This window comes from Copadichromis virginalis, linkage group LG19 (assembly GCF_057382275.1).
Source record: "Copadichromis virginalis isolate Kocher_CV1m ecotype Utaka linkage group LG19, C_Virginalis_male_GT1.1, whole genome shotgun sequence".
NCBI classification, from domain to species: Eukaryota; Metazoa; Chordata; class Actinopteri; order Cichliformes; family Cichlidae; genus Copadichromis; species Copadichromis virginalis.
Window position 1 is genome coordinate 9,476,888 of NC_140636.1, and position 17,457 is coordinate 9,494,344.

The 17,457-nt window shown below is 39.3% G+C and overlaps 2 protein-coding genes across 2 annotated transcripts in view; one reads left to right on the forward strand and one right to left on the reverse strand.

The window, feature by feature from the left end:
• Positions 1-3,643, reverse strand: gphb5 (glycoprotein hormone subunit beta 5). Its single transcript, XM_085442030.1, has 3 exons — positions 3,426-3,643; positions 2,186-2,384; positions 1-192 (listed from the first exon to the last, which is right to left on the reverse strand). The coding sequence occupies exons 1-3, from the start codon at positions 3,641-3,643 to the stop codon at positions 1-3; spliced, it is 609 nt and encodes a 202-aa protein (XP_085298156.1).
• A 3,316-nt stretch (positions 3,644-6,959) lies between these two features.
• The window catches only part of LOC146685524 (uncharacterized), an 88,749-nt gene continuing 78,251 nt past the window's right edge, over positions 6,960-17,457 (forward strand). Inside the window, exons 1-2 of the mRNA XM_085441499.1 lie at positions 6,960-7,107; positions 13,194-13,318. Coding sequence (XP_085297625.1) covers positions 13,231-13,318 — 88 coding nt within the window. The 5' untranslated portion in view covers positions 6,960-7,107; positions 13,194-13,230. The remainder of the gene's footprint in view (positions 7,108-13,193; positions 13,319-17,457) is intronic.

The following is a 17,457-nucleotide window of genomic DNA, read 5'->3' on the forward strand; positions in this document are numbered from 1 at the left end:
TCACACAGAAGTTATGCATTCAGTAGTGCTGGTCAGACAGACTCCACAGTCACATCTTAAGGCCACAGGGTAGGTGTATGTTGGATCTACATTGGGCTGACAGTTTGGTAGTTTCACAGTCTCCAGCCGAGTCTCATTGTAAGTACAAACCCGCTGATAGGACTCAATGAAGGGAGGCTCCAGGATTGGCTTCTGAAAAAACCAAAAATAAATTTATTTTGTTTTAAATTTATTTATCACTTTGTTGTAATACTGTCAGGGTTCACTGTATGGCAGGCAGGGTTGGAGCCAAACGCTAAAAAAAAAAAAGCAGGTTTATTGCTGAGAACTTTCAAATAAAACAGGAATTAACAAACACTCAGACGAGGACCGAGACGTGAACATGACACACTGACAGAATCTATATACAGGCAGACACACACTGTGCACACTGTGATTATGGTATTTAACCGCTTGTAAAGTGTCCTTGTGTGTCTTGAAAGGTATGTATAAAAGTCTATTATCATTATCATATGCATACTATATACACACACACAAATACTGGTATATTGCAGCACCCATGTATTTATGTAGGCTTTTCTGTTCTCATTCTCAACTGAATAACAAATAATGTGTTTCCAACTGTCGTGGTTGTTACGCTCCCTCTTCCTTCCTTGTGACTAACATATCTGAGTGTTTTGTATGCTAATTAGTGCATGCAAACCCATGTTCCCGATTAGTGGCTGCATACGTTCCACATCCTGCCTTTCATCCTCATTGCTGGTTCTTGGTCCTGCATTCCACCATGACTGATTGGACCAGTGGCCCAATCCTGTCCTTCAATTAACATGCAGACTTAATCAGTGCACCTGTTTTTAAAGGGAAGCCAAACTATCACTGAGTGCTGCTGTGATTTACTGATGTGTCTCATTCTGGTGAAGGTTATGTGTGGCTTTGTACTTTGTTTTTGCAGTAAGTGTAACTTAAAGTCTTTGTGCGCCTCATACAAATGCAGTCTAGTTCTTTTTGCTCCATACCTGTGTTGTTGTTGTATTTTAAGACGTTGACAAAACCCATGAATAAGGAGGCTGGGCTTTCTTTACAGTTATGGCCTACTTTATCATTTCATATTAATGATAATTCTTTCAGCTTGCCAAAGAAAGCTGCTCCAGTTAGCTTTTATATTCCAAGCTGTCTTTGATGGGACATTTGTGACACATCATCACATTACATTAAACACCTTCAGTGTTCCTCAAATACTTTATAAAATGACAAAAGTTTATCTTGATTCTATTTTCCAAAGAATGCTCAAATTAATGCAAATCTTTTGCAGCTGTTTACGGTTCCGTGGCCTGCACAGATTTAACCCCCGACCTCCTGTTGTCTGTCCTCAGACTCTCCCTAAAGCAATACATCAGCTCCCTCTGCTGTGCCCTGACCTCCCTGTGGGGGAGAACAGAGAAAAAGATGAGGCTCTTCCCTGAGGCGATCCAAAGAGTAGAACAACACAAAGCTCCGCTACGCTGCATTAATAAAGCAGAGAGAATCATGAGCTTCCTAATGCCTCCCGTCACTGAATGCAATGTTCCAGATGAAACTTGAGATTTCACAGCGTCTTTTTTTCATAATAGTATATGGTGACTTGTGAAATCCAATTGTGTCTCTCATGCTCTTGAGGCATTGTGGAGGAAACCTCTGCTGTCACTTCAATCTCTGGATTCCACGCTGCTTCCCATTCCTGCAGAATGTTAACTCAATTTTAGCACTCCAAAAGTCTTCTGTCTTTATTCATTCTTATGCAAGTGTTTCACTTCAGACAGCCACTCATTACTATGTGGCAATAATTAGATCTTGGTAGGGTATTGCAAACACTGCATGTATTTTTTCCCTTGGACATCTAACTGTAGCAGCTCAATCCCTGCTTGCACTTGCAGCTGACCTTGGGAGAAAGCGAAAACAAATTTTCTCCAGGGCGGGATCACCCATCTCTCCATCTCTGTATCTACAGTATTCACTTCATCTGTCTCTGCCTCTCTCTGTGTTTAACTGTCTACTAAACCATGTTGTTCATCTTTTTTTATCTATGCTGATAATTTAATTTTGAGTAAAGTTGTGAGTTATATCACCTCGCACTATAATCATATTCTTTCAGTCCCCCTTATCCTCCCTGTGTGTCTGTGCCTGGTACAGTGGCCCTTGTCCTCACCTCCCAGGTCTCACAGCGCCCCCAGCAGGCATCAGTGGTGATGTGCAGACTCCCACAGCCGGGCTTCCTGGCCAGGAAGGTGAACTCCCGGACTGCGCAGCCAATGAAACGCCGCAGGTTGATGGTTGACACACAGCTGATGTTGTCGGACTGTAGAGAGATCCCGAGCAAAAAGCAACACAGAACCACAGCAGGCTTCCTGAGGAAGAGAAGGATTTGTGGACGTAAAGAAGGAGGAGTGATTTAAAGAAGACTTTAAATAGGATTTGTGAGGGCATACTTGATGCAAGCGAGGAGGCTGACTCCCTAAATGCATGAACACATTTCTTTAGAGTGAGAGCATTCTGGCCTCTGCATATCGATGTGAAGCTGTCCCACTGCACTTTTTTTTGGTGTCAGTTATTTGTAAGCTTGTCATAAAATCAATTAAAATGGAATCATAGGTGTTTACTGTAAATCTGTAATCTTAAGTACAGTTTGTTGACCACCTTGTCCAATGTTGTTTTTAAATGGCCTTAAATGTATTTCCTACCTTGGTAATATTCAGAATAACCATTCCATTCCTCTGTGCCTCAACCAGGACACGTTCAGGAGACTCAAAGAGCAAATAAAAGCAGGAAAAGAGCGCTACATCGTGTCTCTGCTGACATTCCACCTCAAAAATTTAATAAAACCCTGAACTTTCCAGTCAAGTCATTTTCTTTAGCACTTGACTTTAAATGAGTTTATTCTCAGTGTGCTTTAGCTGAGATGATACCCCTTTAGTTATCACTTTGTAGTATTGGGTTTTTTTATGCAAATGTTTTAGGAATGAAGCCCATAACAGCTGTATTGTAGAGTGTCAGGCAACGGTCAGGTCTCTGTTTTTTATTAAATCACCTGCATTCCTCTATAATAGAAGTATGGTCCAGTACTGGTCAAAAAATTATTGGAGTTTTAATCCTTAAAAATAGAATTTTTCACTTTTGATAATTTTGTAATTCCTCTCATTTGATACATTGTCTGCCAAAAGCACACAACATGTTAAAAACTACAGAGTTAGACAAATTAAGTTATTTGTAGAATCATTTATTATTTTCTGGACTTGTCACCAATAAACTGTTAAACTGCAAATCTGTAAATCTCTGACATTCCTGGTTATCGTTCAGGACTAAAAACAGTCCTGCTATTTTGACTGAACACAGTTAAGAGCTACAATCCTCGAAGTTAAACCTCGGAAAATAATCCTGCATGCACTCACCACTGTGGCTGTCTCCTTTGAAGGGTCATCTCAGCTGTAAATCGCAGTTGCAGTCTGGTTTCAAGCAGACGTTGAAGCATCAGTTTTAGTTTTTTGCTGTTTAATGAGCAGCTACTCTCACTTTTTAATACTCGGATGTGAAATGATTTTTTGGCTGGACTGAATGAATAACATGAACCACAGTACTTGTCACTGATGGTTCCTTTGACCTGAACCATCTGCTAATGGATCTGGCAGTACAAGCCGAGGCTTTATATCGGCCCCTCGTCCTGCCAACCAGCAGCTGAAAACCTCACCTCGGTCTGCCTCTTCTCCTCCTGACTCTGTAAATCCCCCAAAGGCCCTTCTACCTGTCACTGCCCATCGAATTCAGCCACCAGCTTGTTCCCACTCCATTAGCTTGATTAGGGAGGCGTCTGCCCTTTTGTTCATAGTCGTTCACACGGAAAAGGGGGAACAAAACTCAAATGCAGTTCCTACCTGTGTCTACACTTACTCATTCAGGCTCAATTAGCTGGCTCCAGGTACAGACCCTGCTCCTGTTCTCACATGCCGACTGCAATTATTTCACCCATAAGCTCCTCCACAGCTGTCCTCCGCCTTACCCTGCTACTGTCTCATTCTCATTTTTTTTGTGTCATGAGTTTTGTTTTGGGGGTGGTTGTCCATTTTTGTTGCTAGTGACACTCATCACACCACTCTAGAGAGCAATCTGGCCAAGTCTACAGCTTCTACCACACGGTTCACTCAATTATGACGGAAAGGATACGTCAGCCCTCCCAGGAGTCAGTGACAGGAGGAGGAGAAGAAAGATGTGGAGACATGTAGAAGGGGATGAATTGCCTCATCAAGAAATTACCACCGTCAGGTACCCCTACGAGCGGCATGTGAAGCCAGTGGCGCAGAACTGTGCTCAAGTAGTTCAGGAAATGAATCTGTAGAAGTCGACTTGAAAGTTAAGGCCAAGCAATTAAAGTTAGATTAGAGAGAATATTGTGGAAGATGAGTCAGGGACAGGTTCACAGACTCTCTGTTCTCCTTGCTGTCATGAAGAATTAGCCTTACTGAACAATGTGCAGGATGCATGTAATTGGATAACTTTGGTGGAGGTTAATTGTGATTCAGTACAAAGGGAGTAAAGCCTAGATTTCCAAAATCCAGCTTTTATGTAATTATTATATACTGAAAGTTTCCAGCTTCATTTTCTTGTCATTTAATTACAAGGATGCTCATCTTCTTTATTAATCAGTCCTGACTAAAATAACTAGGAAATAATCAGAAACCAAATCAAATTCAAAGGCTAGTGTCTTATATAAGGGTTAGTGCAGAGAGACTGAAGCCAGCATGCATGTGAGTGTTTGTGCAAGTGAGAAAGGAAGCTTCTGTAAGTGCAAACATGTAAAAACCCAATGAGATATTATTACAGCCAGTAGTTCAGCCCACGTATGTTGTTCTGCAGCTTTTGATAGTGTCACAGCTATTATTATTATTATTATTATGGTAGCATTATTAGGATTTCTTGCCAATGTTTGAATTCAACAGTGTTTAATTGTGAAATTTACATGAAAATAAAAATATAATTGCTTTTTGTAAAAATGAGCAGAATAAAGATAAATGAGTAATCCTAAATAAAAAGTAAAATCCTAGGTCTGGCATATCACTCAGCTTTGCTCTTGTTTGTGATATCCAATAATTGTGTAAGTTTCTAAAAGAAAGATAATATCTTTATTAACATTTTCTGTCCAGTTTACTCAGGAGATTCCTCAAGATAACAAAAGTCCTATCTCCAGGAATGACCTAAAGGTAATAAGTGGCAGTAGTGCTAAATATCTAAAGCAACAAACAGATCAACAGACTATCATGGGCAGTTATTTAAGTATGTTGTTTATTTCCATGGATTGTTTGGTTATGTAGGTAAACTGAAGGGTAATAAAAGCAGCCCATCCATGTCCTTAATGCTTTCCCAGTAATCGATACTCAAATCCATGCAATCAATCAATCAATGTAAACATTAAGACTTTACTTAAAAGTATGAAATCGTGTGGGTTTGGCTGTAGACGTCAGAAGCCCTGACAGGAATAAGATGATGTTGTGCTGACCTCTGGTGCTCACATATAATATTAATATTTTTCATTTGAATGCAAATCATTCACTGAGTTATGCCATTTTACAGTGATATACAATTCTTTGGCAGATGAATCCTTTGAAATTATTTTCTCATTGTATGATTAGCTGAAACTACATGAAAATATTGTATCCATAAAAACTATGACTTGATTGGGGAAAGATGTTGGTATTGCAGTACATCTGTTAAAATATCCAGTTCAATCTTTTGCAAATGTCAGATGAGTGGACCTTAGCTGTATTTCTAGACCTGTGAGCCAGTCTCACTAACACTAACACTCTAAAACATTTAACTCATATCTGATGATTAAAATGAATCATAATGTGTTTAAATTGGACTCATGAATTACAGAATTTGTACTCAAAAGCAGGGCATGGAAAAAGGTTAGAGTTAAACTCAGAATGCATCTTTCATAAGGCTGTTGAAGCAGTGCACAAAACAAAAGACTAATTCAGTCCAGCAAACACATGAGAACAGATTAACAGCCACTGAGACAAAGGACTGAGAAGAAGACAGCTCTATATATACACAGAAGGGCAATAACAGGAAGTGGGCACAGCTGGGGAAAACAAGAAGCAAGTGCAGACAATCAAGACAATGAGACAGGAGTGGAAGTAAAACTAAACACAAGACAGTTAAGACAAGTAACTGCCAAAATAAAACAGGGTGTGAGAAACGCAGATACATTAATAAACCTAGGGGAGGATTAGACAGGAAACACAGAGGAAACAAATTAAGCAATAAAACTAAGAAAAGACTCGAAAATACTCAAAACATAAAGATCAGTAAACAAAACTGTAATACCAAACGAAGAACTTAACTTCTAAGGTGTGTATACTTACCATAAAAATGCATGAGGAAAATCACATTTTATCAGCTAGCAGATCACAAAGAGATCACGCAATATCACCATATCCCAGTACATCAGTGGAAAATGTGGTGTTTCTTACTCACTGAGCTGAATGTGAATATGTGAACAGTCAAATGTTCCTTTAAATAAAAAGAATGTTTCATTTTCATGTGTATTTCCATAAATTTTATTAAATAATTACTGGATCTGTGATGTATAATAAAAACTTATCATATCATTACCATACCATTAGTCTCCTATAGTGCTATATAGCTCGTATTTTGCTAGGTTTATGTAACTTTTAGCTCAAATATGTTCCTTCTTTCGTTTACACTGTATGGTCATGCATGGCTACACCTCAGAAAGGATCTGTCAGTTCTGCATGCGCATGAGCATATATGTACATGTTGAAGCCGGACCTTTAACCCAGGTGACAGCCATCAGAGCCAAACTGGAGGGAGGTGGGTGAGCTGAACCCTGGCTGGTTTCTATTTTTAGTGCCCCACAGAGTTTCCTACTTGGCCCCGGCATGGCTCTGACTTCTCGGGTGACAGTCCAGTGGAGCGCTGCAAACTTCCAGATCTGTCAAACAGTGCTTCAGGTTTCATTTCCACATACTACAACAGAACCAGATCTGCTCTCCCACATTGCAGTTCAATAGTCCCTGGACCTCCATCTTTACCCCAAAACACAACTTTTTACTGTATGTAAGTACAACCAACTTTTAACATTTTTTCTGTAAATCTCTATGAAATGTCGAAGAACCAGCTGTACGTGCAGCTGTAAAGAATGTGTTGACTACTGACTGCAGTTTAGGTGGTGAAGTTTACAAAATGCGGCTGTAATTGACCCTGAGTGTAATTAGTAATGGTATTGCTGTCACCCGATGCAATTCCTAAGTGTGTGTGAGGAGAGTGTCTTCTCATTATATTCTTCCTAAACCTGCAGACCCATGGCTTCTTATCTGCCTTATTAAAAAGTCCTCTAGTCTTCCTCAAGGACTCATTATATGTCTCAACTGATCTGATCTCAGTTCAGCTGTACACACATGTTCCTTGCTGCTATTTTTGGGATCCAACAGCTTCATAACAGTGACACTATCTCACATTCCTGCAGTGAGAGCCAGCTCACTTAGTAGCACTTATAGACAACAGTGATAGGACAAGTTAATGTACAGTGGTTGGGATTTCTTTTCTTACATTTGCATATATACATCTACATATCTTATTTATATAGATGTATATATATAAGCAGTTCTGAACTGTAGCCTGTCTAGTAACAATTCAATGCATCAGTTTAGTAAGAATAACGAATTCCTGTTGCTAACTAAAGTTATTCTATGTTTAAGTGACTGATGTAAAGTGAATATGTATCAACCCAGGACTGTTATGAGTTGCAGTTTATACATCATTTAAAGGCCTTATCACCCAGTTAGCAGATGTGACTTTTCTCAGTAGTTTGACTTGAAGGATTCTTTCAGACACAGTGTCTCTCTCAGTCATCACTTTAACTGAGCCACCTCTTCTTTGTACCTCATGTTTATCTGTCTATGTGTGAAAAATTGCCTGTTACCAAAGATCACTATAAGATTTGTATTTATACCAAGAATCACGCTATAAATTTGGACTGTTTGTTCTGTATTTAAGATATAAATCCAGAGATATTGCTTTTGGTTAGGATGCTTTTACAACAACGTTGTCATATAAATTCACATTTCCTTTCTGCTAAAACATGTGAGCAGCTCTAACTCAGCCCACTTGTAGGTGGTAGGATAACTGAAGTTGAGCTGAGAATCATTTTGTTAAGCACCCTGGATTAAAAATCCCTACAGTGGTATGTAGGGTAGTATAACATTTAGTTTTGTTTCTATAAAAAATCTGCAACCCTATTTCCTTCACTTCAACTTGAGCTATTTAGAAGAATAATTATGTGATACCATTTTTCTGCCCTAGCAGAACATTAATAAATAACAGGAGTTTTATGTTTTCCCTGTTAGCTTGTTAGAGTTCAGTGTGTTTGTTTTCCATTCCTTAGTGGAGTCATAGATAATGATACTCGATAGAAATCTTCTATCTAAGAGAAACTACCTTACTAACCTCATTCAATCAAGACCTCCGTGTTGTATGAACCTTGTGATACTGTGCATGCGTGTCAAAATATATTGCACTGTAGGTCCGCCTTCAAGATATTTGCCCCATATTGTCATCAGTGGTGTGTTCTTAGTCGAATGAAAGCATAGATTACCTCTCCCCTTTTCTAACATCTGATCACCCAGGGTGTGTCTGTGAAAGCTCTGTGTGACAGGTTCGGCAACACTGTCGCTGTTGATTTGTTCCTTGGGCTCTCACAAAGAGCACAAAGACCTGCTGGAAAGCATTTAAAGAAATGCAGTGAGAGTAGGGTGTTGTTTCAGAGACAGTCACGGCATTTATACTGAGATAAAAGCTAGTGGCAGGGAGAGTTCCCTTTAGAGTCAAATCTCTAGTGAGGGAATGTGGAAGATGTGGTTTTCCCAGGTGTTTGTTTACAATTACTGTACAAACTGGATATCACTGATTTGTCTGTGGTTCATGTCAGTTTAGTTCCGTTCCAGCTTGTTGTGGTTAGTCAGAGCAGTACTGTCAGACTGACACAGAAGTAGGATCCTGGAGCCAGAGGAAGGTATTAGCCTTGCACACAGAAATGATTTTGTTTTGGTATCTTCATAGATTTTAATTTTCTTTCATTTAATTTATGCTAACTGAAGTCAGGTTTAACAGCTTCTTGTTTCTTGAATGGTAATTTTGTTTAGTCTTAACCAGTCCTTAGCTCATGGTTCAACTCTCACATCCAAGATATTTTCAGTTGGCATAAAGCTGTGGGAGCTGAAGGCTAACATTTTCTAGCATATATTGTCAATGACTAATCCATTATCCCTCAGCTTTAAAAATTAATATGAATACCTTGTAAATATATGGGGAATGTATGCAGGGGTGACATGAAATCTGAACAAATTGGTACAGATTTTTTGAAAGATTTTGGTAAATATGGTCAATTTTTTTTACTGTTTGAAAGTCTGGACACAGCGTGAAAACAGAGCGGAAGAAAGGCTTTCAGTGTAACACAGGCTTGTACAAACTCCAGTGACAAAATGATTCCGTTTCAGGTTTAGGTTATTTAATGTGTTACTTTCATCTGCACCACAGTCAAGAATACTTTTTGTTGCATTTTTTGTGCTTCCTCTGAGGTTGAAGACAGCCTCTTTTCTCAGTCCTGAATAGGGCACAGTTATCTGTAAGACAAAGTGCTCATTTTGCTCATTCATCAAATGAAGGATATTTTGCACGCTTTATCCTTAACTAAAACTATGTGTGGGATTTTTTTTTAAATTTACTGATCGATACATGTTGGATACTCTAGCACAACATATACACTTACTACGGATACTTACTGCTTGTGTTTTTCTTGGGTAAAGCTTTTATTTAAGGTTGCACTTGTAAGTCTGACATGAATAAACTGGACTGTTAAATCACTTTTGTTGTGGCGCTCTGGGGAGACTTAATACCTCTCTACTACTTCATGCCCTTCAGCTTTCTCACAGACGGCCACTTTAACTAATTATGCGATTATTAATCTGGATAAATACATGCAACAAGCATGTAATGCCAGTGCTTTGGCTTTGTGATGTGACCCCTCCCTGTGCTTTTTCCACAGCACCGTGCAATGTGTTTTGCTGCCCTTTGTCTCATTGCTACAATTAGAGCTGAGCAGTGGGACTTGTGACTCTCTCTGATAATGTGCCTTTGCCCGCTATAGGCTTACCTCTTTACTCAGTAATGACAGCTAGTAAAATTCACTTTGTGATGCAACTTTAATGGATGGTGTGATTTGATTGCTTAACTATGAGTCATGCATGAGTGTAGCACTCTATTGTTGTTGCCCTGAAATCTCAATAGACATGTAAACAACTTCATGCATTTTGTATTTATTAGATCCAGACAGTGAAAAACACACAGCAGTAAAAGCTGTATTCCTTTCTTTTAAATTATGCCTGTGTAAGAAACCCCTGACATTTTCCCATTAGTTACTATCTCTTGTAATCTCTTGCAGTAAATATTTGTATATATTTTATATACCGCTCTCTCGGTCTCTCGCCTCCCTTGATCTATCGTTTTGCAGCTGACACGAAGCCTTGGGATAGCTCAAATGCTGTGCTATAGCAGTCCACATATGCACACATGCTTGGCAGGGTAGCATTATCAGAGCATGGTTCTGTGGGGTCACATTAACAATGGATGTTAGTGGTTCAGTGTGTTTTTAGAAACCGCATGTGCTGCTTGCTTCTTATTGCTTGTGCAGCTGCGAGTAACCTTGGGCAAATATTTGTTTAATGCTAGCTTGTCAAATGATTTAATTTGATGTTATTATTAGTTATGGTGCTTTAAATAGTTTGCTGGTATTTTGCACTTGTCAGAATGTCAAGTAACCAGTAAGGAGTCATCTCATGCACTGACATCACAACAGCTTGTCAAGAGTATAAAAATACTTTTCTTGCTTTTTTGTTTTTATTAACTTTATCTGCACCGATATTCTCCAGTTACTAAGGATTTACTGGATTCAGCTTTAAATTAAATTCCTCAACACCCATATCTACTGCCAACACACTTTATAGCACTGGTAGTGTCATATTTGCAAATAGCCCTTTTAATAGAGTTTGTCAGAGCTAATGTGTTTCTGTGTACAACCAGAGTCTTTATTGACTTGATTAGTTTTTTTTAGGCATTAACCATAAGTTTGACTTCTTCTGGCTTGTTAAGGATTCATATTTGTTTGGCCATTAACGATTCTGGGAGGAAAACATGCCACATAGGAAACAGCATACAAGAAATATTGCCAAGTGGCTCCAATGTTTCACGTTGCCAGTTTGAGTGAAATCACATTCTTCTGGCAACACATGCAGGTCACAGTACGTGAGCTCCTTGTATTTGAGCTGATCTGGCTCTGACACATCTGACATTTGCTCTGACATATTGGTGAGTGTTGGCACTATTTCACACTGTTGTATTTTAGTCTCGCTCACCTGTCCGCTCTCCTGGACCATCACGTCAGTCGTGTTTATCTGCAGAGAAAAACAATCAAATCAAAGGGCTTTTTTATTTTTCACTGCTTGATTTGTTTAGGCAGGCTACTCTGTAAAGATGTCTAAATGTCATACATTTCTCTCAGTCCGCTTGTTCATATCCTAGAGGGGGAATGAACAAGACAGAACACGGCCCAGCACTTCACGCTGCACTCAGTTTATACTGACAGTGTTTCATTGCACTTTAAAAGATGATAAACTCCTCTTTGACTGTATTTCAGACATGCTCACTGCCAGTCTGTTGGTCATAAAACAAATGTTTTGTGGACATACACAGCAGCAGACAGGAACAATATAATTCTGTTCACACAAACCTCCTGGCTGCACCATTATCATTATTTGTGTTGATGCAATGGTTATAATACTGGAAATAGTAATAATTATTATAATAACCAATCTTAAATATAATTGTACCACTAATTCATGTTTATTGGATACATGTATCCACATCCCAAAATATTAAAGGTCTGCTGTGTCTGAATGGGTTTGGGTGCATGCTCGTACACCAGTTACAGCACATTAATAATTAGCCTCAAGCAACAAGCAGCACACACGCTTTTGCTGAAACAGAAGCGCTTGAATGCACAGATGTTTGCGGGCCTGTTTATCCGAACATGACTGGAAATGATTGAGAACATCATTACAACCTCTCTATGGTGTACCCTGCCTCTTGCTGTATGGCAGCGGGGATAACCTCCAGCCCATCTGCGATTATGTGCTGTATTAGCGATTGGATGGATGGAAGTTGAGTATCCACAGTAATCCAACAGATGTCCTGGGGTCTCATTTATAAAAGACTGCATTGTGAAACTCCACATGTTGTTCTCTGTCTAAATCATCCCTTTACCTTGAGAAGTCTGCAGATTACTCAGGAGAGGTGGAGAGTCTTTCATGGTAGCTGATCAGTGGTCCTTTCTGTCATGTCTTATGGCAGCGGTATTGCAATCACTATGTAGCACTACACGCAAGTGACAGAGTATTGGTATATTTGCAGCAATCAGACTGATTGAGACACAATTTATAACAACACACAGTTGTTTCTTCCAACTTGGTCCATCCATCCATCCATCCACTTGTCCAGTTCAGGGTTGTGGGAGGGCTAAAGTCAGATGGACAGGGCGTACCCTGGTCAGACACTCATTCATATATATATTCAACAAATAGTCAATTTAGAATCACCAGTTAACCTAACCGCACTAACAGCATGTCTTTGGACTGTGGGAGGAAGCCAGAGAGAACCCACACAGAAACAGGGAGAATAAGCCACTCCACTGGATTTGAACCCAGGACCTTCTTGCTGTGAGGAAACGGTGCTCTTTTACTTTTTAATGATTATTTGATCAGCCTTGCTTGTGTATTATAAATGACTCAATGGATTTACACCTAACTGAAAGGGACGAATCGTCCGACCTGCCCCATTCTGTTATCATTAACTGTTTCAACAAAAAGTGGCAACTGATACATAAGACTTAATTTTTTTTATTGTTTATAAATATTTCGGTCACATGTATATTAGATATAGAAACTTTTGGCTATAAAGGTAAGGTACAAGCTTCCTCAGACTGGCACCAGCTGGAAAAAGTGTGATCTTTTAGTCTTAGATCTTTATAGTTCAGTCTTTAGTTCTTTTAGGCACTAATATTGATGCTTTTCTTTTTCCTCTGTATTTTTTAGAGCAGTGCCATGCTGCCGGGAGTCTGTGGATGAGAATATGTCGTCAGACTTCTACTCCAGAGATGCTTTGTTGGAGCAGGGGACCATCCCCCTGGATATTGACAATGTTCACATGCTGCTGCAGGGTCAGTCTCATTTCCAGTACAGATTACAGTGTAATGTTTCTGACTGAACAATGAAATATTTTCTACAAGAACAAGAGTAAAGCGTTTTTCAAAAAAAAATCCTAGCTTTAGGCTGTTGGAACTACTGTGGTGCTTCTTACCTAAAATGAGTAAGTGCTCATTGTTTCTGGTCTGAGGTCATGCAAGAGTAAAAAGAAAAAAAACCCTCCTGATTTCAGTCACTGTGGCAACATAATAACTGTTTGGCCTCAGTCTCACTCAAGGGAGCAGTTTGATGACCTTGTCACAGTCAGTCCACTGTGGGCAACATCTTGTTTCACTTTTACCACTCTTTTTGAGGTCATGCTTGGTTTAATCTACGGAAAGTGATCCGCTGTTCACTTTGAGACATGAGTCATGTTGCAAAGAGTCTTCTGAAGGGAAAGAGCAGGAGGGTGGTGCAGGCATGCAATAAACACTGCGCGCACATCAACTCACTGTATCTCGGGGCATTCATGAACGTCTTAAGCAAAGTATTGCACTGAGACTGTCGTTACAAGTTGGTTTTCAATTGGTGAGCCACTTCATTTTAAAGTTTTTCATCTCTGGTTTATGATTTTAAAAAATGTAACAATGAGTCATCTGCTTGTGACGTAAGTTGTAGAATAAAAAAGAACAAAACACAAAAAAGTTATTATATACATTTACCAATTTATGGTAGGAGGATGGGCCGAAGAACAAGTGAAGTGGCTGAGCTGGGAAATGTCTTATTTACAAATAAGGCACATAAAAATGTGTACTTCAAGCTTAGCTAGATGTTTTCTTTGTGTGATCAAAGCCTTATTTGCCCAACTGCATTCTGTGATATCTTAACAAATATTATAGAAGCTACCATAGCTGACCATTGTCTGACCTTTGCCAGTTTAGAAAACAAAAGTCCAGAGGTGAACTTGGCAAGTGACAGAGCATCATCATTTTTAATGTGAATTTATCAATGCTGCCTTGGACCTAACATTACGGGAACCATTAGCACCAGAGTTTGACTTCACCGGACTGTAAACCAATCAATTTAGGTTGCACTTAGTGTCCATTACCTTTGAATAACACAAACCTATTACCATGTGAAAACATTTTACAACATGAAATGAAAAACAGATAATTTCATGTACATATTTCAGATTTAAAAATCAGATAAAAAAATTCCAAGAACAGAGTACCATTTTAGCTCGGTGGCTGGAGAGGAGTGCCCCAGGTTCAAGTCCAGCCTGTAGCTCTTTATTCCGTGTCTTTTCTCTCTGAGGTTGAGGTGGTTTGGGCATCTGAATAGGATGACTCTGGCGTATCTCCTAGAGGAGGTCTTTTGGAAATGTCCAAGGCAGGGAAACCCTGGAAGAGAGAAGCTGGGGGAGATGGGTGGGGAGAGGGATGCCTGCTTAGACTGACCCAGAATTATTAAGCATCCAAAGGTTTATCAAACATCACTTGCTGAGGAAGTCCTTATCTCCCATTCCATTGTCCTTGTCATGGCCCTGTGCATTGGACAGTCCCTGTTGTTTTGCCCTGTTTGTCTCCCTGTGTTGTCTTGCAGATTCCTGGTAGACGGGGTTTATCAATGCAACAGCGACCTCCTGGTCAGTCTCGTTTAAGAATTTAAGAACAGGCTATTTTAGCTCTGACCCCAGTGGCGTCTGTCTGATTAATGTGTCAGGTCCCTCAAACCAGCAAACTTGGGGGTTTATCCAGGATTTGAACCCAGGACCTCTTCCATCTCCTCTTCCATTTTCAATAATGCAATTGTAACTAGCTAGAATTTTCACCACACATATATGTAGCTATGCTTTATTTTCTACCTGACAGGTGCCAAAAATGCAGTTTGTGTATTTGGTGATATGTGAGCCGTTTGGGGATATTCCATTTACTGAAGAACCAAGACTTACTGACATTTGCTTGAGTGCTTAACAGGCGTGAGCATGAAAAAAGGATGTGTGTTGCGTTATGAGCATGCTGGCACGATTACAAGGTTACATATTGTGATTTTTTTGAGAGAGTATCTCCATGACATCAGCTGGAAGCAATGCTAGACTGCAGCACAAAAATTAGTAGCCCACTTTAACCACACATCTGTCAAGACTTGCAAAACCATATTTGTTCTGTATAGTAATACATATCTAAAAAGACACTTGTTGTTCATATTTTTCCATAACTTTTCTTAATCTTTCTGTCCTTATTTCACCTTTTTTAATAGCCTCTCTCAGTCCTGATCCACCACTCTCCTTATTCTCTTTCTTGCAGCTTATATTTTTTAAAATGAGTGACTCTCGGATCTTTTTTCTCTACATCTTCCTTGACTCTTGATCTTTGGACTTTTCAACATGCTCATATGTGGTTCTTTCTCTGTACCTACCTCAGTTCTTTTGCCTCTCCTAACTTATTGGGTCCAATCTGACTTCATTCCTCACAGAGCTATTTTTAGCTCATTTGCTCCCCACATTTAGAACACTGTGTTTTTTTAAGCCTTGTAAATGTTTTTCCAGTTATGTAGTTTCCAGCTGCTACACCATGTCCAGAAGGAATGATGTAAGCCCAACGCCCCCATGACAAGCCATCTTGTAAAATAAGAGTGTGAAAGTCATTTTTTGTGTATATTTGAAGGTGTAATGATAAAAGAATGTCACTAAAAATAGCTCAAGCTATGTGTGATTGTTGGGTGTATTCAACACTTGTTAACTGAGTCTGGGAGGATATTTTCTTGCATAGGGTGCAGGGACTTGAGCACGATGTGTTCTGCATCGTGGATATACCCACTGGCTGTTTTAGGGAGAACATGTGATGTCACTTTAAATACCTTTTTAATATGTTGTCGGTACAACATTAATCATCTTTTTATGCATTGCCAAATAGAATAGGGTGCAGTTTTGGGTTTATTTTGACATGCACATTTACACTATTGCTAACACCATATTTATGTCAATGAGTGACTCTTTTTTCTTTCGTTTTTGCTTAGCTGCACTGTGTAACCTACTGGCTAAATTTCAGTTACCTAACTGGGGTTGGGGTTGCATTAACTTAGTCTTCCAAAATTCGTGTTCCATTTTGCTTGGTTTGCTTGAATTTGAGTCAGGTTTTCCAGCCTGTGCAGCATAAAGTACTTAGGATGCTGCAGGAGAACTAGCTTGTTCCAGGTCGTGTTTGGGCAGGAATGAAATTTCGGTGAGTCACATTTAAAAGAGGTGGAGCCCAGCTAAACTCACCTGCATCCCTGCAGGCAAGAATTGTAGACGGTTTAAACAAGAATTGTTTTCAATAGGATTTCATATCATATTTCATATAATCTCTTCTGCTGCAGCAATGGGTGTGTTGAATGTTGAATCGGTTTGGTAAAGCATGTAAGGGAAAAATGCATTTGATTTAAACAGATGTTTAACATCAGAGTTTACTAATACTACTAGTACTACACTACCTGCTCAATCAGCATGACTTCTCACATTGTGGGTAAGTTGCTTTCATTTGTCTTTCTAGTAGTGAAGTTGATTGGTGTGGAATGAAAGTGACTGCAGAGTTTAGTGTGAAGACACTGTACTGTAGGCAGCGTTTGAATGTGGAACTCTTAAACCTAGTTTGACTGCTTATAGAAACTATACCAGGAGATTTACAGATATAGTCCAGTATCTGCAGAATATAAGAAACCAGTCTTGAGTAGGAAGTAAATAGTAACTCACCTATACAGTATGCATATGTATGTATTCAAATTCATATATAGGCTTCGCTCTCTTCTCAGGACTGGGGCAAGTTTTAGATCTTATAAAACCTACAGTAGTCTCGTTTTAGAAGAGCTACTGCTGTAGAATGTAATTACGCATTAAACACAAAACCGAAGCTTGGCTGCTATTCAGAGGTTAAACCTTTATTTAATGTCTGAGCAACATTGTACTTGTAGTAGCTGAAACTACAACAAAGCCATGAAGGCAGATGGCTAATGTTAACATCTTGAAAAGGCAAAAAAAAGAAAAGAAAATGAAAAAGAAAAAGTTTGCTGAGCTGAAACCGAAATAAGAAGCCAACCTGATGATTTTATGGTAGTTACTGCTAATTTTACTAGTTACTGTATATGTTAATTTTGGGGCGGTGATATTCTGTTGGTAACATTTTCTATCAGTGCT